The sequence below is a fragment of the Plenodomus lingam genome, assembly GCF_022343315.1.
Source record: "Plenodomus lingam strain CAN1 chromosome Unknown contig_6, whole genome shotgun sequence".
Taxonomy (NCBI): Eukaryota; Fungi; Ascomycota; class Dothideomycetes; order Pleosporales; family Leptosphaeriaceae; genus Plenodomus; species Plenodomus lingam.
In genome coordinates this window covers 349,155-369,305 of record NW_027093966.1, presented here as the reverse complement: position 1 = coordinate 369,305, position 20,151 = coordinate 349,155, and the positions used below count along the sequence as shown (strand labels likewise).

General features: G+C 38.7%; 3 protein-coding genes across 3 annotated transcripts; 2 read left to right on the top strand and 1 right to left on the bottom strand.

Moving 5' to 3' along the window:
• Positions 1-14,418: 14,418 nt before the first annotated feature.
• IAQ61_009380 (uncharacterized protein) lies at positions 14,419-14,970 on the top strand (the record flags this gene model as incomplete). Its single annotated transcript, XM_003838129.2, has 1 exon — positions 14,419-14,970. One exon carries the CDS (start codon positions 14,419-14,421, stop codon positions 14,968-14,970), a length of 552 nt encoding a protein of 183 aa, XP_003838177.2.
• Positions 14,971-15,585: 615 nt separating this feature from the next.
• Positions 15,586-16,541, bottom strand: YPT5 (GTPase Ypt5; the record flags this gene model as incomplete). The annotated part of the gene is made up of 5 exons (XM_066098362.1): positions 15,586-15,936; positions 16,006-16,197; positions 16,266-16,292; positions 16,384-16,403; positions 16,469-16,541. The coding sequence occupies 5 exons, from the start codon at positions 16,539-16,541 to the stop codon at positions 15,586-15,588; spliced, it is 663 nt and encodes a 220-aa protein (XP_065951521.1).
• A 382-nt stretch (positions 16,542-16,923) lies between these two features.
• Positions 16,924-19,739, top strand: IAQ61_009378 (uncharacterized protein). Its single transcript, XM_003838127.2, has 4 exons — positions 16,924-17,083; positions 17,156-17,599; positions 17,670-19,399; positions 19,457-19,739. Exons 2-4 carry the CDS (start codon positions 17,395-17,397, stop codon positions 19,628-19,630), a joined length of 2,109 nt encoding a protein of 702 aa, XP_003838175.1. The 5' UTR covers positions 16,924-17,083; positions 17,156-17,394; the 3' UTR covers positions 19,631-19,739.
• The last annotated feature ends 412 nt before the right edge of the window (positions 19,740-20,151 follow it).

Genomic DNA, 20,151 nt, shown 5'->3' with positions numbered 1-20,151 from the left:
GAGGTAGGCTATAGTTAGTTATTCTTATATTATATATTAATAGATCTTATATACTACCTTACTTTAATTAATATTATATAATATATACTCTACTATTATATAGCTTTAGGTACTTCCTAAACCTTATAAATTATTATATAGTTAAGTTTTTAGTAAGCCTATTAGCTAGTATATTACTAGTAGGTAGGTAGGTAATATAGAAAGATCCCTTTATATACTCTTATCTAAGCTATATATTTTAAATATCTATATAGCGCAGCTTAGTAGTAATCCTTTTATTATTGCCTACTACAAACCTAATAGTTTATTAATTATTATAATTAATTATCTAGGTAGTATCTAAAGTAAGGTGTATTTTAGATAAAAAGTATTTTAACGCTAGTGCTTCTTTACTTACTTACTTAAGCGCAAGGAGCTCTGCCTTAGTAGTTAATATAGTAACAGTTGCTTATTAAGCTACCTTCTAAATAATAGGTCCTCTAAAGAGCGTGATTAGGTATCTATATAATAATTGGTAAGTATTAATATTGTTAGCAAATAACGTATTACTATATATTATAAGCTTATTAGGATCCCTATTCCTATATTAGATTAATTAGTATTAAGTTTAGTATAGATAGACAATTACTTAATTAACTGTATTAAAATGTTGTTTAGATAGGTTAGTAAGGTATTAGGAGAGCTAGGAGGCTATATAGGCAATATTAGGGTGCACTATAATTAAGGTGTAAAGGATTAATCTAACGCGCTCCTAATAGTCCTTAATCTCTTTTTTAGTGGCTTCTCCTGTACTCTTTTTAATACCTTTACTTAATAGTAGTGTAGTAGGGAATTTTCCTATCTCTGCTAGATTAAATTTCTTTGCAATCTTATTAATGTATTTATTATAAACAAGTGTTATTGTCTATCTCTTTCTATCCTAGATTACTCTTACCCCTAGAAACTAGCTTACAGGTCCCTTTTCTTCTATAGTATATCTTTGCTTTAGAGCTTAGATAACTTTGTAAGCTTAGCTTGCGTAGTTTTAGTAATAGAGTAATAGGATATTGTCTATATAGAATATTAACAAGATACTACAATCTCTATTAAAGAATAGGTATAGCTTCTCTTTAGAAGTAATAAGCTTATTTTCTTAGAGTGTAGTTAAGAGCTTATTATACTATAATAATAGTAAGTCTTTTAGTCTATATAGAGCTTGTTTAAGCTTAACGCACTTCCTAGGTATTTAATATCCTTTAGGTAGCTCGCAGATAACTATAGGGTGTTAATCCCTTAAGGCGTTAAGGAAAGCTCTAACAACGTTATATTAATATATCTTAAGGTTAAACTTAGCTCTAATAGCTATTGTAGTCCTAAAGGTTCAAGCTACTAGGGTAGCTGCGTAGGTTAAATAAATTAAGTTAGTAAGCTATAGATCTCCTCTTACTACTATCCTTACTTTACACTTAATTAGGTAACTATCCTAATTAAGCTTGTATGTAAATACCTATTTAAGTAGGAGTAGATGCTCTCCTTTAGTTAGCCTATTAATCTCCTCCTAGGTACTAGCTTTTAGTAGAGTATTAATTTCTTTATATACTATGTCTCTAAATTACTGTCCTATTTAGTAGTTATAGAGATCCTTCTATTATTTTAGCTCCTTTTGTAGAGCGTCCTAGTGCGTATTTCTTTTAGGGTTTTTAGGGGATTTGCTCCCTATTACTACTACAATTATAGCGTAGATTATAGCATTTAGTTTAGGATATACTAAAAGATTATACAATGGATTTCTAATTAGATCTATATCTAATAGATCTATTACTATATATATCCCCGCACTTATAGAGCCTCCTAGTGGTTTATTAGGGTCCTGTCCCTAAGCTTGCTTACTAACACGCGTTAGTAGCAGTCCTTTAACTTATAGTTTTCTACTTCTTCTAGGAGCTCTAGGTGCTACTTATAAGGGATCTATAGGAGATAGAGAATCTAGTCCTAAAGCAGGTAGGTAGGAGCTCTGCTTACCACCTCTATAAGAGCTAGATAGGGTGCCCTTACCTATCTCTATGCTCTTATAGAGTAACCTACTAATAGCACTCTCCCCTCTAGGTCTTTCTTAGGAGCTACCTATTATAGCGTTAAAGTAAGTTAGATTAATACTATCTTAGGTAGTAAGACCCTAATCTATAACCTATATAGATCCTTTATCTCCTATACTAAAGTTTAGTTCTAGTATTAGTTTAGGAGTTTAGAGCCCTATTAGCTTAGGGGACTTTATATAAATCCTTTATACTAAGCTAGCTATGCTTAGTACCTACGCTAGAGGTGTCTGCTTAGGGGGTTATAAATCACTAGGCTAGCTAGCCTAATTATCTACCTCCTCTAGCTCTACCCTACCCCCTAGCTCCTGTGCTAGGTTTAGTCCTCCTTGCTTACTAGACTCCTTATATTGCTTTGCCGCAATACAAAGCTAATTAAAGATATTAAGCTCTTTATATGCTTCTCCTGTATTATAGATCTTATCTTTGCTAATAATATTAATTATCTTTTAAGCCTCTAACTATTAAAGCTGCTCTAGATCTTTCTCTTTATAGAAAAGATCCTTATTAAAGGTAATATTCTGCGTTATAATAATCTAATTAAGTAAGGGGATCTATATCCTATATATATTAGATGCTCTATATCCTACTAGATATCTAATATAACCCTAAGGGTTCACCTTAAAAACCCTCTTATAACGCCTAGCTACTTAATCTCTATTAAGGGGGTAAGCTTAATAGCTATAGGCGTATATTCTGCTCTAATTAGGGCAGAGATTAGTAGTTGCCTCCCTTATCTGCTCTAGTTGCTACTACCTAAAGTATCTAGTAAACTAATAATCTAGCACTTTGTTAGGTAATATTATATTATAAGCATAAGATAGGCTTATATTATAAAGCTAAGTTGCTGCTTTAATAATTTTAGGCTAGAGCTTTATTAGTAGGTTAGCACTAATCCTTATTTTAATTAATTTTATTATAATCTCCTACCCTACTCTTTCTACTCCTCTATTAGGTTTATAGGTATATACAGGTAAGCTCTTAATTTTAATACTATTATTAGCTACCTAGATCTAAAAACAAGATTTGCTATACTAAGGGAGCGTTACAACGTTGTTATCTTGCATAATCTTAACTATACTAAGCTTATATTAGTTAAGTATTAAGCTCTTAAAATTTTTAAACACCTGTATAATCTTATTAAGGTTTTTAGCTTATAGTAGATAGGTATAAAGCTTTCCTAAGTAGTCGCACTTTAATACTAAGATCTATTGCTTATAAGCTATACCTATTAGCATGTTAAATAGATCCTATAATACCTAGTAGTATAGACGTAGTAATCTTTCCCTTAGTTATCTTAATATAACCTATTAGGTATATATAATAGCGTAGTGCTCGCATTTGCTCCTAGGAGTTCCTTTAATCCTAATATTTATTACTAACTTAACTAGAGCTTTAAGCGCCTTAGGTCCTAAATAGCCTAATTATTAGTGCTAAAGCTCCTTACTGTCGTGTCTTAGGTAAGTCGTCTAGGATTATTAGGGTTATTTAGGCACTATGCTTTAGATTATTTAATAAGGGGTAGAGGGCTTGTATTCTAGGAAAGTTAAGTTAAACTTGCGCAGTAACTTAGCTAATACAACGCTTTTTCCTAATAATCTAAACTATAAGGTAGCATCTAGCCTAAGGAACTAAACTCCTGCTTTAAGCAATTAAGCTTCTAATATAATATTCACATAAAAACCTTCTACTAACACCACGTTAGTAAGCACCAAGTCTTCTATTTTTGGACCTCTTAGTCTATTAAGAGCATTAGGGATTACTCTAGTCCCTCTACCTAAGATTAGAAAAGCTTAAGTTCCTGCTTTAACTATCTTATATTTAACTAATCTAAACAAGCTTTCTTCTAGGTAGCTTATATTATTAACTAGGTGCACTGCACCCCTATTGTTAAAGATAGTGCTCTTTAATAGAGCGTAAGCTTTAAAGTCTATAGTTAAATAGATCCTGTTTGTTTTCTCCGCTATTAATATAGGGTTAATTAGTGCCGCCTAGATACTACCTAGATAGGTAATCACGCTTGCCTTACTACTATAATCTTGATTAATAGGATAGGACTTGATTAGAGCTTTTCTTAACTCTTTAAATTTTTAATTCCTATTAATCTTTTTCTTAATCTCTAATTATTAAGTAGTAGTAAGCTTATTACCTGTATTAGTCTAAGCTTTAATAAAAATTTTGCATTTAGGAGGTTTCTATAGGTAAGATCTACTACATAGGTATAAAGACTCCTTCTTTAGTTAATTAGAAGGAGGAGCTCCTATTATTGCAAACACTCTAGGACCTTTAGAGCTTAATCTTATATTGTTTTCTTAGAGAAGTAATAAATAGATCTTAGTAACCTGCAGGAGGTTATAAGTTAGCTCTCCTATTACTAACTTTTTAATAATCCTTTAAAACATGGTTTAACCCTAATCTAGTAAGATCCTAGTAGATAGAGCTTTAAGATAATCCTATACTACAAGCTATCCTTTAATATTAGGAACGTTGTATACCTTAGTGTTGCAGGAGGGATATCAACCGGATCACGGAGCATCTTGATCCGATCAACCCTGATCAATACCCCTGTACGACCCACTATCTAATCAACTGCCAGCTTACTGCCAAGTGCCTAACAAAAAGCAGGAGCTCTAGTAAGGAAGGTTTACTAATTATTCACCTTCTAGTAAGGGTAGCTAAAGCTCTATATATATAAGTACGATTGTAGTAGATATAATCTAATAATCTATCTCCTAAATTATTCCTAACCTTAGTAATCTAAATTTCTATAGTTATAAGCCTAGTTCGCGCTTTACCTTATTAAAGATTATCCTATCTATTTAAGCGTATTGTTTAACTTAGATACTAAGCTAGTAAGCTTTACTCTTTCTTTATACTATTTCTTAAGCAGAAGCTTACTTATTACTCTTCTACTATAAGCAACTAAATCCTAAAGGGGGATATCCTACTTACTAGATTAACTAACTGGCCCACCTAGTACATTTAATTTAGATACTATACCCTAACTAAAGGGATCTAGGTAGAGGTAGACCCTAAGGCTTAGGATGCTAAAAACTACTTTAAGAATAGACCTATTAAGCCTAACATGCTAATAGATATTGTGCTATCTAATAAAACAAGCAAGCAGTATAAACTTAAAATAGCTTAGTACTAAGCCTGCTTATTAGATTAGGTATTAAAGTTATTAGTAATCTAGAACCTTTTTATATAGGTTAATAATATAGTAGATTAAGGGATCCTTACCCTAGCCTATATAGAGCTTATTAATTAAGGAAGAGTAACCCTCTAAGCACTTATCTAAGTACTCTATAATAACCTAGCGCTAACTAATTTAAGCGCTGTAACACTAGCAAGATTGTAGTACAAAGCTTACCTTGCTAAGGCAAAGATAAGTAGCTAAGACGCTAATTACTAGTAGAAGGAGTAGATAATCCTGTATACGCAAGCTAAGGTATATAACGTTCCTAATATTAAAGGATAGCTTGTAGTATAGGATTATCTTAAAGCTCTATCTACTAGGATCTTACTAGATTAGGGTTAAACCATGTTTTAAAGGATTATTAAAAAGTTAGTAATAGGAGAGCTAACTTATAACCTCCTGCAGGTTACTAAGATCTATTTATTACTTCTCTAAGAAAACAATATAAGATTAAGCTCTAAAGGTCCTAGAGTGTTTGCAATAATAGGAGCTCCTCCTTCTAATTAACTAAAGAAGGAGTCTTTATGCCTATATAGTAGATCTTACCTATAGAAACCTCCTAAATGCAAAAATGTTATTAAAGCTTAGACTAATACAGGTAATAAGCTTACTACTACTTAATAATTAGAGATTAAGAAAAAGATTAATAGGAATTAAAAATTTAAAGAGTTAAGAAAAGCTCTAATCAAGTCCTATCCTATTAATCAAGATTATAGTAGTAAGGCAAGCGTGATTACCTATCTAGGTAGTATCTAGGCGGCACTAATTAACCCTATATTAATAGCGGAGAAAACAAACAGGATCTATTTAACTATAGACTTTAAAGCTTACGCTCTATTAAAGAGCACTATCTTTAATAATAGGGGTGCAGTGCACCTAGTTAATAATATAAGCTACCTAGAAGAAAGCTTGTTTAGATTAGTTAAATATAAGATAGTTAAAGCAGGAACTTAAGCTTTTCTAATCTTAGGTAGAGGGACTAGAGTAATCCCTAATGCTCTTAATAGACTAAGAGGTCCAAAAATAGAAGACTTGGTGCTTACTAACGTGGTGTTAGTAGAAGGTTTTTATGTGAATATTATATTAGAAGCTTAATTGCTTAAAGCAGGAGTTTAGTTCCTTAGGCTAGATGCTACCTTATAGTTTAGATTATTAGGAAAAAGCGTTGTATTAGCTAAGTTACTGCGCAAGTTTAACTTAACTTTCCTAGAATATAAGCCCTCTACCCCTTATTAAATAATCTAAAGCATAGTGCCTAAATAACCCTAATAATCCTAGACGACTTACCTAAGACACGACAGTAAGGAGCTTTAGCACTAATAATTAGGCTATTTAGGACCTAAGGCGCTTAAAGCTCTAGTTAAGTTAGCAATAAATATTAGGATTAAAGGAACTCCTAGGAGCAAATATAAGCACTACGCTATTACACATGCCTAATAGGTTATATTAAGATAACTAAGGGAAAGATTACTATATCTATACTACTAGGTATTATAGGATCTATTTAACATACTAATAGGTATAGCTTACAAGCAATAGATCTTGGTATTAAAGTGTAACTACTTAGGAAAGCTTTATACCTATCTACTGCAAGCTAAAAACCTTAATAAGATTATACAGGTATTTAAAAATTTTAAGAGCTTAATACTTAACTAATATAAGCTTAGTATAGTTAAGATTATGCAAGACAACAACGTTGCAACGCTCCCTTAGCGTGGTAAATCTTGCTTTTAGATCTAGGTAGCTAATAATAGTATTAAAATTAAGAGCTTACCTGTATATACCTATAAACCTAATAGAGAAGTAGAAAGAGTAGGGTAGAAGATTATAATAAAATTAATTAAAATAAGGATTAGTGCTAACCTACTAACAAAGCTCTAGCCTAAAATTATTAAAGTAGCGACTTAGCTCTATAATATAAGCCTATCCTATGCTTATAATATAATATTACCTAATAAAGTGCTAGATTGTTAGTTTACTAGATACTTTGGGTGGTAGTAACTAGAGTAGATAAGGGAGGCAACTACTAATCTCTACCCTAATTAGAGCGGAATATACGCCTATGGCTGTTAAGCTTACCCCCTTAATAGAGATTAAGTAGCTAGGCGTTACAAGAGGGTTTTTAAGGTAAACCCTTAGGGTTATATTAGATATCTAGTAGGATATAGAGCATCTAATATATATAGGATATAGATCCCCTTGCTTAATTAGATTATTATAATATAGAACGTTACCTTTAATAAGGATCTTTTCTATAAAGAGAAAGATCTAGAGTAGCTTTAATAGTTAGAGGCTTAAAAGATAGTTAACGTTATTAGCAAAGATAAGATCTATAATATAGGAGAAGTATATAAAGAGCTTAATATCTTTAATTAGCTTTATATTGTAGTAGAGTAATATAAGGAGTCTAGTATACAAAGAGGACTAAACCTAGCGTAGGAGCTAGGGGGTAGAGTAGAGCTAGAGGAGGTAGATAATTAGGCTAGCTAGCCTAGTAATTTATAACCCCCTAAGTAGACACCTCTAGCGTAGGTACTAAGTATAGCTAGCTTAGCACAAAGGATCTATATAAAGTCCCCTAAGCTAATAGGGCTCTAAACTCCTAAACTAACACTAGAACTAAACTTTAGTATAGGAGATAAAGGATCTATATAGGTTATAGATTAGGGTCTTACTACCTAAGATAGTAGTTATCTAACTTACTTTAATACTACAATAGGTAGCTCCTAGGAAAGACCTAGAGGGGAGAGTGCTATTAGTAGGTCACTCTATAAGAGCACAAAGATAGGTAAGGGCACCCTATCTAGCTCTTATAGGGGTAGTAAGTAGAGCTCCTACCTACCTGCTTTAGGACTAGATTCTATATCTCCTGTAGATCCCTTATAAGCGGCACCTAGAGCTCCTAGAAGAAGTAGAAAACTACAAGTTAAAGGACTGCCACTAACGCATATTAGTAAGCAAGCTTAGGGACATGACCCTAATAAACTACTAGGAGGCTCTATAAGTATAGGGATATATATAGTAATAGATCTATTAGATATAGATCTAATTAGAAATCCCTTGTATAATCTTTTAGTATATCCTAAACTAAACGCTATAATCTACGCTATAATTGTAGTAGTAATAGGGAGCAAATCCCCTAAAAACCCTAAAAGAAATACGCACTAGGACGCTCTACAAAAGGAGCTAAAATAATAGAAGGATCTCTATAACTACTAAATAGGATAGTAATTTAGAGATGTAGTATATAAAGAAATTAATACTCTACTAAAAGCTAGTACCTAGGAGGAGATTAATAGGCTAACTAAAGGAGAGCATCTACTCCTACTTAAATAGGTATTTACATACAAGCTTAATTAGGATAGTTACCTAATTAAGTGCAAAGCAAGGATAGTAGTAAGAGGAGATCTATAGCTTACTAACTTAATTTATTTAACCTACGCAGCTACCCTAGTAGCTTGAACCTTTAGGACTATAATAGCTATTAGAGCTAAGTTTAACCTTAAGATATATTAATATAACGTTGTTAGAGCTTTCCTTGACGCCTTAAGGGATTAACACCCTATAGTTATCTGCGAGCTACCTAAAGGATATTAAATACCTAGGAAGTGCGTTAAGCTTAAACAAGCTCTATATAGACTAAAAGACTTACTATTATTATAGTATAATAAGCTCTTAACTACACTCTAAGAAAATAAGCTTATTGCTTCTAAAGAGGAGCTATGCCTATTCTTTAATAGAGATTGCAGTATCTTGTTAATATTCTATGTGGACAATATCCTATCGCTCTATCACCAAAACTACGCAAGCCAAGCTCACAAAGTTATCTAAGCTCTAAAGCAAAGATATACTATAGAAGAAAAGGGACCTATAAGCTAGTTTCTAGGGGTAAGAGTAATTTAGGATAGAAAGAGATAGACAATAACACTTGTTTATAATAAATACATTAATAAGATTGCAAAGAAATTTAATCTAGCAGAGATAGGAAAATTCCCTGCTACACTACTATTAAGTAAAGATATTAAAAAGAGTATAGGAGAAGCTACTAAAAAAGAGATTAAGGACTATTAGGAGCGCGTTAGATTAATCCTTTATACCTTAATTATAGTGCGCCCTAATATTGCCTATACAGCCCCCTAGCTCTCCTAATACCTTACTAACCTATCTAAACAACACTTTAATGCAGTTAATTAAGTGATTGTCTATCTATACTAAACTTAATACTAATTAATCTAATATAGGAATAGGGATCCTAATAAGCTTATAATATGCAGTAATACGTCATTTGCTAATAATATTAATACTTAGTGATTATTACATGGATACCTAATCACGCTCTTTAGAGGACCTATTATTTAGAAGGCAGCTTAACAAGCAACTATTACTACTTTAACTACTAAGGTAGAGCTCCTTGCGCTTAAGCAAGTAAGTAAAGAAGTAATAGCGTTAAAACGCTTTTTAACTAAAATACACCTTACTTTAGATACTACCTAGATAATTAATTATAATAATTAATAAACTATTAGGTTAGTAGTAGGTAATAATAAAAGGATCACTACTAAGCTACGCTATGTAGATATTTAAAATATATAGCTTAGACAAGAGTATAAAAAGGGATCTTTCTATATTACCTACCTACCTACTAGTAATATACTAGCTAATAGGCTTACTAAAAACCTAACTATATAATAATTTATAAGGTTTAGGGAGTACCTAAAGTTATATAATAGTAGAGCATAGATTATATAATATTAATTAAAGTAAGGTAGTATATAAGATCTATTAATATATAATATAAGAATAACTAACTATAGCCTACCTCTCTATTATTAACTAGGTAGCTTCCCTAAGGAGCTCTATTACACGCGCAAAGCGTGCCTTAGAGTCTATAGGGAGCTACCTAGGTTACCCTATCCTAGGATCTATAGGGGGAACCTTAGAGAAGCTAGAGTCCTTATCTTCTAATAAGGAGCTCTAGGTGCCCTTAGCTATAGTAGTAGCCTTACGCGTAAGCTTAGTAGTAGTAGCAGCAGCTTTTACTAGCTCCTACTATTTAGCCTTGCTCTCCTTAAGGAGCACTAAGACCCTCTACTTCTTATCCTTAAGAAGGTCTTAGCTCTTACCTACCTGCTTCCTTGCTAGGAAGGATAGCGTAGAATATTAGGCAAGCTTAGGGCTATTAGTTTATTAGTATAGATCTTGCTAAAGTATTATAAAGGAAAAATTCTTATATAGATTATATATATAGGGATATAGCTATACCTAGAGAAGTACTACTAGTACTAAGTCCCTCTACTAGAAGAGTTATAGCACTTACTATTAGACTTATTAAAGAGCGCTAAGCGTAGATAATTTAGATAAGTTTTAGTATAATAAATACTAGGCTCTCTATAATAGGAGGATCTTAGGGTCTCCTTAGGAGCTAGAGAGGGAGTAGGAGCAGGAGTAGGGATAGGGGGCAGGGTCTAGGGAGGAGCAGGAGCTAGAGTTAGAGCTAGAGTAGTAGGAGCTAGAGTAGGAGCGCCTTTCCTTAGCTTTATAATCTTAGCTATAGTAGTAGTAGCTACGCACTTAGCTGCTACACACTCTATAATAGCCTTACGCTTAGTAGTAGCACGCTCTTCTTTAGTAGTAGTAGCTTTAGTAACTATAGCTTTAGCTACGTAGGAGGTAATAAGGGTAGCATAGGTAGAGTAAGCGTAAGTAGTAGGTTTTAACTTTAACTAAGATATAGGTTAGTAGGGATATAGGTATAGTTTAGATCTTTAGGGTTATATAATCTTATAACTTAAGCTATAGTAAAGATTATAGTTAGGTAGATAGAGTTATAGAGCTTTATCTAGATAATATCTACGCGCGTAAGCGTAGGCTAAATAAGGAAGGCGCGCTAGTTAGTATCTAAAGGGTAAGCTAATTTAACCCTTTAGATATATAACGCTCTAATTAGCTATACTACCTACTAACTATAGGCGTAACTATAATAATAGAAGATCTACCTATACCTAGGGGGTGTGTTGCAGGAGGGATATTAACTAGATTACAGAGTATCTTAATCTAATTAATCCTAATTAATACCCCTATATAACCTACTATCTAATTAACTACTAGCTTACTACTAAGTGCCTAATAAAAAGCAGGAGCTCTAGTAAGGAAGGTTTACTAATTATTTACCTTCTAGTAAGGGTAGCTAAAGCTCTATATATATAAGTCCAATCATAGTAGATATAATCTAATAATCCATCTCCTAAATTATTCCTAACCTTAGTAATCTAAAATTTAACAATATCCTATTTAGCTATATATTATCTATTAACTACTATCTATTACTATTATTCTTATTACTATTTATTATTATATCTTATTTAGAACTATCCTAGAACCTTTAAGGTTCCTAGGACACTACCCTTAGGAAACCTCTTTATTCTATATCTATCTCTCTATTAGAACCTAGTTTAGACTCTATATTAGCTAAGATAGCGCCTAGACTACCTTTCTTAGCTAGCTTTTAGATAACTAGTGCAGTAGGTGCAGGAGTAGGTACAGGAGCAGGTGTAGGAGCTAGAACTAATTTAGACGCCTTCTTATTAAGCGCCTTTATCTTAGCCTATACTATAAAGGTTACCTCCTAATTTAGTACTATTTCCTCTTTAAGTTTATTAATAGCCCTTATTAAGCCCCTAACTACTAAGACTATCTTATAAATACTATTCTAAAGCTAATATAAATTAGATATAGCATTATAATATATAGCTATAAGGATCTTAGTAGCTTCTATACCCTTAGTCTAAGTATTAGTAATAGTAACGCACTTAGTAAGATTTTAGGTAGCTTCTTAAATAGTAGCCTTAAACTATTTAATATCCTTCTAATAAGTAACTATAGTATCCTTATCCTTATCCCCTTTAGTAGGGTTTACTACTAGGCTATAGTACTTATCTAGAGCACCCCTAAGGGTAGAGTACTCTAGGCTAATAAAAGAAGGAATCTACTAGAATTAGTAAAGGAACCCTATTAGACTTAGATACTTACTAGATTACAATACTTATTCTAGGAGATATAGTACTAGCACTTTTTAGAATTCTTTAACTTAAAATTAAAATTATTAAACTTGCCCCTAGCTAGAGCCCTAACTGCCCTTATATAGAGAGCGCGATAAGTAATAGGGAGAACTCCTAGTAGTACTAGTACTAGTATAGCTAAAGGTTCTAATTTAGATTAGTAACTACTTAATTATATAGATTAAATACTTACTAGATTTTAGATAGATTAGGTTAAATAATTAAAAAATTAGGGATATAGGAATAAGAAAGTTAGTAGGTAGAGGGCTAGTTATAGGTAGGCTAAGGATAGCGGTCTATACCCTAGGAACAAGAAGTAAAGGTAAAGGTAGAAGTAAAGGTAGATTTATTTCACAAGAGCTTTTCTTTAATAAGGGATCTAAACCTAATCCTAAGGATAGGGACTATCCTTTCTCTATAGGAGGGGGTAGTATAATAATAAGGTAGAATTGCCTACCTATTATTCTATACTAAGTTAGGCCTAATAAAGGCCTAACTTACTAATATATATAGAGAACAGCTCGCCTATAGTTATAATAGGTATGTTCTTCTTATCCTTTTATATAAGACCTATAGGTGTAGGAATCTTATCCTTTTCTATACTAACGCGCACTTCTATATGCCCTTAAGTTATATAGGATACCTTTTGGATGCCCTACCTACCTAAGTTGTTATATAACTTGGCATAGAATAATAGGTAAGTAATTCTGCCTTATTATTATATACAACGCTCTAATTAGCTACACTACCTACTAACTACGCCTGCGCAACTATAACTAAAGATCTACCTACACCTAGGGGGTGTGTTATAGGAGAGATAATAACTAGATTATAGAGTATCTTAATCCTAATTAATCCTAATTAATCCTAGTTAATACCTATGTATAACCTACTATCTAATTAACTGCTAGCTTAGTGCTAAGTGCCTAATAAAAGAAGGAGCTCTAGTAAGGAAGGTTTACTAATTATACACCTTCTAGTAAGGGTAGCTAAAGCTCTATATATATAAGTCTAATTGTAGTAGAGATAATCTAATAATCTATCTCTTAAATTATTCCTTACCTTAGTAATCTAAATTTCCATAAAGGAGAAATTTACCTTAGTGCTATTATATAGCAAGCTAACTAGAAAAGGTTTATAATATAAGGTAGAGGGGGGTAGAGGTAGTAGGTTATTAAAACTAGTAGGCTTAGAGGAAGGTTAGGATATAATTATACATTTCCTTATTCTACTAATATAGTATAGCTATTATAGTAAAGTCTTAAGCCTATTATTCTATTAATCCTTAGACCTACTATATTAGCCTTTCTACTATATTAGGTTACACCTAACTATTCTAAATATCTAGTACGTCTATCTCTATTACTATTATAGTATTATTAAAAGAAGATACTAAAATATTATAGACTAGCCTTAAGGGAGAATATAATAAGCTTTAATAATAGTATATAGTATCTTAAAGGAGAGATAAGCCCTCTATGCCTTTGTATAGGTGTGTAGCGTGTTTGCTTAGTAGTAGTGTTAGACTCTATCTATCTTCTGTTAGGCCTAGGCTTAGGCTTATGCCTAAGCCCTTTACAACTAGCTTATGCTAGATAGATTATATAATTATTCGGAGTATAAATACGTATAAGAATTAATATATATAGTATTAATTTATTTAATATTTAATTAACACCTATCATCCTAATCTACTACTAAACCTCTAACTCCTACTGTGACGTCTTACAGATTTAGCTTGTAAAAAGTAGTTAAATCGCACTACTAACATCCTAAAGATGTACATGCACCAAGTTCTTGATCTTCTATTATTGCTTAAGTATGCGTGTTTATTAAGCAATGTATCTAACGGATACATCCCTTCTGTAATGCACGACCACCAGATTGAGCAGCACATGTAATGCGTTTGGTCCTACACGTCGTACCCTAGCCTCACCATGCCATCACCCGTACACAGCACACGGAGTCCAATCGCACATGTCAGTAGCTCAAGCCATTTGAGCTTTGGAGTCGGTGGCTTGCGTTGTGCTGGTACGAATAGACGGTAGACGGGTAGTCTTTGCGGTGGGGTGCTGGCAGTGCGACCATGTTTCCAAAGTTCTGGGACACGGAGCATACTGAGAAGCATAAACATAGGGCATATGCCGGACCACACTCTTGCCCAGACAGCCATCTCAAGCTTTCACATCGATTTGGTTCAGAGACCCTCGTAAGCAGGCGAGAAAAACTGTTGATTATGCGCCCTCACAGCCTCCTGGTCACCCTCTCTCATTTTTCCCTGTCTCTGGCTCTACCCTCTGCACACTCGGCAGAAACGCTGCATAACACCCTCTCTTACAAAGCCACCTCTGTACCGGTAACATTCAGCCTCTCCAGCCTCTTCGCCTATCTCCTAGTCGCATCCTCATCTCCCTCCAAGGACCTGCAGCAAAAGTCTTGGATAAGGTTCCTCATTACCGACGGTTCCTTCAGTACCCTATGCTCCGCCTCTGCAGGTCCCAACGCGACACTATCATCGGATTCCAATTATTATGCATGTGACGAAAAGACTGGTTATGCAGACGTGTTTTTTGCGTTTTTGGTGGGGGAAGAGTTGCGCCGGTTGACAGTCAAGAAGATGCGGGATAGTAACGGGTGAGCTTTTTTCCCTTCAGTTCCTGTCTTGTCGTAGTCGGTACTCGTTCTAGAGTATGGTGAAACGATAGGATACGGTCGCAGAGTTTCTGACGTATGTATAGGTGTTATAGCACATGGTTGACGGGATTTGCGGAGCAAGGCACGTATTGGGATGAAGGTGATGGGGGCAATTTGACGGCGGGAAAGTGGGGAAAGATGTATGGAAGGAGTACAAAGTGGAGATTTGAGATTATCAGGGTGATTGGGCGAATGTGACTGCGCTGAAGCTCTCGCATTCCATGGACAGGGATGGTGTTGGTAAGCTGGAAACCTCGACGAAGCGAGAGATGGACAGGCACTGTAGACCATTAGACTCCAAACGAAATTCAGCTCAACTGTTTGTAATCATTAATTAAATTGTCAGGTGGCCCAAGTGTATCTTAATCTCTGTACACACAGCTGGTAGCTGCTCCCAAAAAAAGATCCGTACTCCAAGGACCCAGGAAACGTGAACCGACGAGATGGGGAGATCAACACGCGCGCAATATTGAGAGATTTGAACATGCCACGCCCGAATTGTAGTCGATAGCTGTTGCCTATTTGAGTTGGGCCGGCTGGCAGAAAACCAAGGACTGTCTTAGCAGTTGCAAGCTCCCGGTCCCTGTGTTTGATTTGCCTCGGGCCTTAGGTTGACGCCCTGTCGTTGCTGACCAGGTCGTAGGTTTCTTGGGCCGGATTGGTCGATGGGGAGTTTCTTGGCAATGGCGGTGAATAGTTCGCGTACATTCTCGCTAGTCTTCGCTGACGTTTCGAAGAAGAGCAGGCCAGCCTCACGGGCATACTGCTCAGCGTCTGCGGTGGTGATGGCGCGCTTGTCTGGTGACTCGGTGACCAGGTCGAGCTTGTTACCGGCGAGGGCGATGATGATGTTCTCATTGGCTTGGCGCTGAAGCTCCTTGACCCATGCCTTTGCCTTGTCTAGGGAAGCCTATGGCGGTTAGTCCTGCGTGTGCAAGATAGGTGGAGGGAATGAAGGATGGGGGGATGGCTAGCGTACTGCTTGTGTGATATCGTAGACGACGACGGCGCAGTTTGCGTTGCGGTAGTACATGGGCGCCAGTGACTTGTAGCGCTCCTGGCCTGCTGTGTCCCAGATCTCAAACTTAACCGTTGTGTTCTCGTCGAGGGCGATGGTCTGGGTGAGGAAGGCGGCACCGATGGTTGATTCCCGGTAGTCGTCGAATTGATCCTGAAGACGGTTAGCTCCAGCACGAGAGAGGTTTTGTTTTGGGTGGTGATGTTATGGACAGCACATGCCTTGACGAAGCGCAGTACGAGCGAGGACTGGGGACTTGTTAGCGACGGACACGGACATGGCTGGCTATGGCTGCCTGGCTGCCTAGATAGCTCTTATTGTATATTGTAGCAGTAGTACCTTTCCTACGGCGGATTCACCTGTGCACTCGTTAGCCGGCAGGCACAGACTGGCTTTCTTTGCAGTGAGCCAACATGGCACGCACCAAGCAACACCAACTTGAACTGGGCAAATCGTGAGGCGCCTGGCCGCTGGCCTTGGTGCATCTTGTTGGACATGGCGGGTGACGGGTAATGACGCGGTATGGGCGGTGTTGGAGGCCGGATGGGGGAAATGGCCGGCGACTGCGACAAGGGACAAGAGGAAGTGGGGGTTGCCGGCCTTGTGGAAGGGGGATGAAGGAACGGGGGACTTGAGGGGGGAGGAGAGAATCAAAGGGAAAGGGGTGGGGTGGGTGTATTGCTGGCGGTAGAGTATGGTGGCGAGTGTGTCGCAAAGGGCGATGAATGAGGTGTCAAGCTTGGTTGGTGTTTGGTGTGTTCTGGGTCTGGTCTGGTCTGGTGTGTCGTGACGAGAGACGAGGTGCAGGTGCTTCAGGTGCTTTGGCCGGTGCTCCCAACCCCCGGCCATCATTCTCTCTCTCTCTCCTCTCTCTCTCTCTCTCTCCCTCTCCCAAGTTCCCGTCTCCCCGGGCCCCGCCCCCCAGCACCTGGCCCGGCCTAACTTTGCGCCGTCGCCGCCATGACGAAAGCGTCGGGTGGCCAGTTAGGCTAGGTACTAGTTCACGTCAGCTCGTTCACCACGTCTGACATAGTTTCACGTACGGTACCTACATCCATCCTGTCCTTCATACTGCGTCGTCGCTACCTACTCTATCCTAATCTCCCCACAGACTTCCAGACTAGGCTCTCTCAACCGTCCAATCCCACCAATTGACCACCTTCATGGCCCTCGCCTCGGCCGCCCTATAACACAACAAGATAAGAAGAAGAAGAAGAAGAAGAAGAAGAAGAAGAAGAAGAAGAAGAGAGAAATAGAAAACCGATAGCCAACGCGCTGGCCACAACAACTGAGAACAACCCTCACACCCTTCCTCCCCCCATCCCTCGTTGGACTGTCCCACTCAGCATCATGAGTGCAGCACTCCCCTACCGCGACATCAACGTGCACTCGTCGCCATCGCACTATGCCTTCTCCTCGCCCTCGTCCCCCACCGCTCCCACTCTTGTCGTCGACCGGCCGTCGGGCGACATGCGGCTGCACGACGGAAAGCTGCTGGGCTCCAAGCGCGTATCCAGCATCGCAGGCATTCTCGGCATCATCAAGCTGCGCCTAGGTACCCATCACTCGTCGCTGCTCCCCAGGGCCCGCCAACTCTACTAATCCATGCCGTACCCAATGAACAGACAAGTACATCATCGTCATCACAAAGGCCCAGCCCATGGGTCGCATCAAGGGCCACATGATCTACAAGGTCGTTGCGACCGAGTTCCTGCCCCTCCGTGAACGCCCCCTGCACGACGTCGACGAGGACAACTACCTCTCCTTGCTCCGATCGCTCATCAAGACCTCCCCGCTCTACTTCTCCTACTCCTTCGACATCACCAACACCTTCCAGCGCCAAGCTCACCTCGACCCCACCACCCCCCTGTGGAAACGCGCCGACGACCGCTTCTACTGGAATCGCTTCGTCTCCAGCGACCTCATCGACTTTCGTGGGGGACTCAGCGGGGGCTATGGGCGGCACACAGCTGGGCAGCAACCCAGTGCAGACCCCTACATTTTGCCTGTCATGTACGGCATGCTGGAAATCAAGAACACGTCCATCAAGGGTACCCCACTTACCTTTATCCTCATCACCCGCCGATCACGGCTCAAGGCAGGCACGAGATACTTTTCACGCGGCATCGACGAGAACGGCAACGTGTCCAATTTCAACGAGACGGAGCAGGCCATCATCCTCAACGACAACGCGTCAGGAGGTCCCGGCGGATTTGGTTCCAACCAAAACGCTACCAAGGGTAGCGCCGGCAAGGAGACGCAGGTTTTGTCCTATGTGCAGACGCGAGGAAGCGTGCCCGTCTACTGGGCCGAGATCAACACGCTCAAGTACACGCCCAAGCTCCAGGTCCGCGGCGTCGAAAATGCTCTGCCAGCGGCCAAGAAGCATTTCGCTGAGCAGATTCGCTTGTATGGAGACAATTGGCTAGTCAACTTGGTCAACCAAAAAGGTCGCGAGCAACGAGTCAAGGAGGCCTATGAAGAGATGGTTAACCTGTTGCAATCTTCACCCATGGAGAATGTAGAGGGAGATCGCATCACAGACGAGAAGTTTCGCGTCATTGACCCAGCCAACGCTCAGACAGTCTATGACCGGATCCACTACGTATACTTTGACTTCCACAGCGAAACCAAAGGACTGCGCTGGGATCGTGCAAAGCTGTTGATGGATCAACTGGAGCCACATGTACTCAAACACGGTTACTTCCGTGCGGTTGATATGCCAGGTGACTCTGGCCAGGTGGAAGTGAGACGCCATCAGACTGCGGTCGTACGCACAAACTGTATGGACTGTCTGGACCGCACCAATGTTGTGCAGAGCATGCTCGGGCGATTTATCCTCTCGAGGATGCTTATTGATCTAGGTCTTATGCGAGAAGGCGACAGCGCGGAGGAAGATGAGGCGTTCGAGTTCTTGTTTCGCAACGTCTGGGCTGACAATGCCGATGTCGTTTCCAAGTCCTATTCTGGTACGGGGGCGCTCAAGACAGACTTTACCCGTCTCGGTATCCGCACCAAGAAAGGTGCACTGCAAGATTTGACCAATTCCATTACCCGATACCGTCTCAACAACTTCAGTGATGGTCCGCGACAAGATGCCTTTGATCTTTTCCTAGGCACTTATCTACCAAGCGACTCTGGCATTGGGGGCCAGTTACTTTTCGCTGACCGCCGGCCTCTGTTTATCCAGGCAATACCCTACATACTCACCGCAAGCCTCTTCTTCATTCTCGTCGGCAGTCTGACACGCCGTGCGCCCGACGCCGCCGTCTGGCCCTTGCGATTGCTGTTGCTCATCTCCCTTTTCACCATGGGCGTGTGCTTTCACTTTATATGGAGCCATGGTACTCTCTACGTAAGTGGCAACCTAACTATTCAGACAAGACATGGGTTGACTAAGACGTGATCGCAGGTCAACTGGCCTAGGCTCAATCGCCAACCTGCTCAGATCGAAGCGTTCCAGGAAACACTATCCAAGGTCTCGCACAACTCGGTTGTGGGGCCTTTGATGGGAACCAAGCACGAGCGGGGCAAGAGTGATGCGAGACTCCTCGGATTGGAGGAAGGCAAGAAAAGGCTTGAATAGAGAGGCAGCGTCGAGGGCACGGCGCCGATCGGGGTGGATAGAAGAAAGACCCATATTTTGGTGCAGTTCGCATATAAGGGAGGGAGGGAGTGGCATTTGCGAATCCGGTAGACACGGCATATTGTAATTATAGTTTGAATAGACGGGTACATGGAAGTTTAGGGTGTTCGTAATATCTGCTGCGCTTGTCATTCATCCTGATCGTCTTGGTGTTTTGTGCATGCACGCATGTATGTATGCTGGGTGAGGGATAGAGCAGAAGAAAGCACGACACTTGTTTGGAGTAGTAAGTACAATGCATTTTCTAGTGCACCGTGTTGCAGAGTGTAGTCGAGGGACCAACGTAGAGGAACATTGAGTACGTACCTAGCTAATCGTTACCACGCAACCTACAATGTAGGCTATATTCGAGGCGGGCGCTATCGGAATCCCGGCTTGGCACCTTGCCCTGACGTTGGTGTTCCAGCTGTTGCTGTCTTCCCAGAATCTTCAAAGTTCAAAGCTTGCCGACAAGTCATCCC

Coding starts and splice junctions, on each gene's coding strand:
- IAQ61_009378 (XM_003838127.2), top strand. CDS start 17,395: ATGAGTGCAGCACTCCCCTACCGCGACATCAACGTGCACTCGTCGCCA. Junction 17,600..17,669: donor CATCATCAAGCTGCGCCTAG/GTACCCATCACT, acceptor CCCAATGAACAG/ACAAGTACATCATCGTCATC. Junction 19,400..19,456: donor GGAGCCATGGTACTCTCTAC/GTAAGTGGCAAC, acceptor ACGTGATCGCAG/GTCAACTGGCCTAGGCTCAA.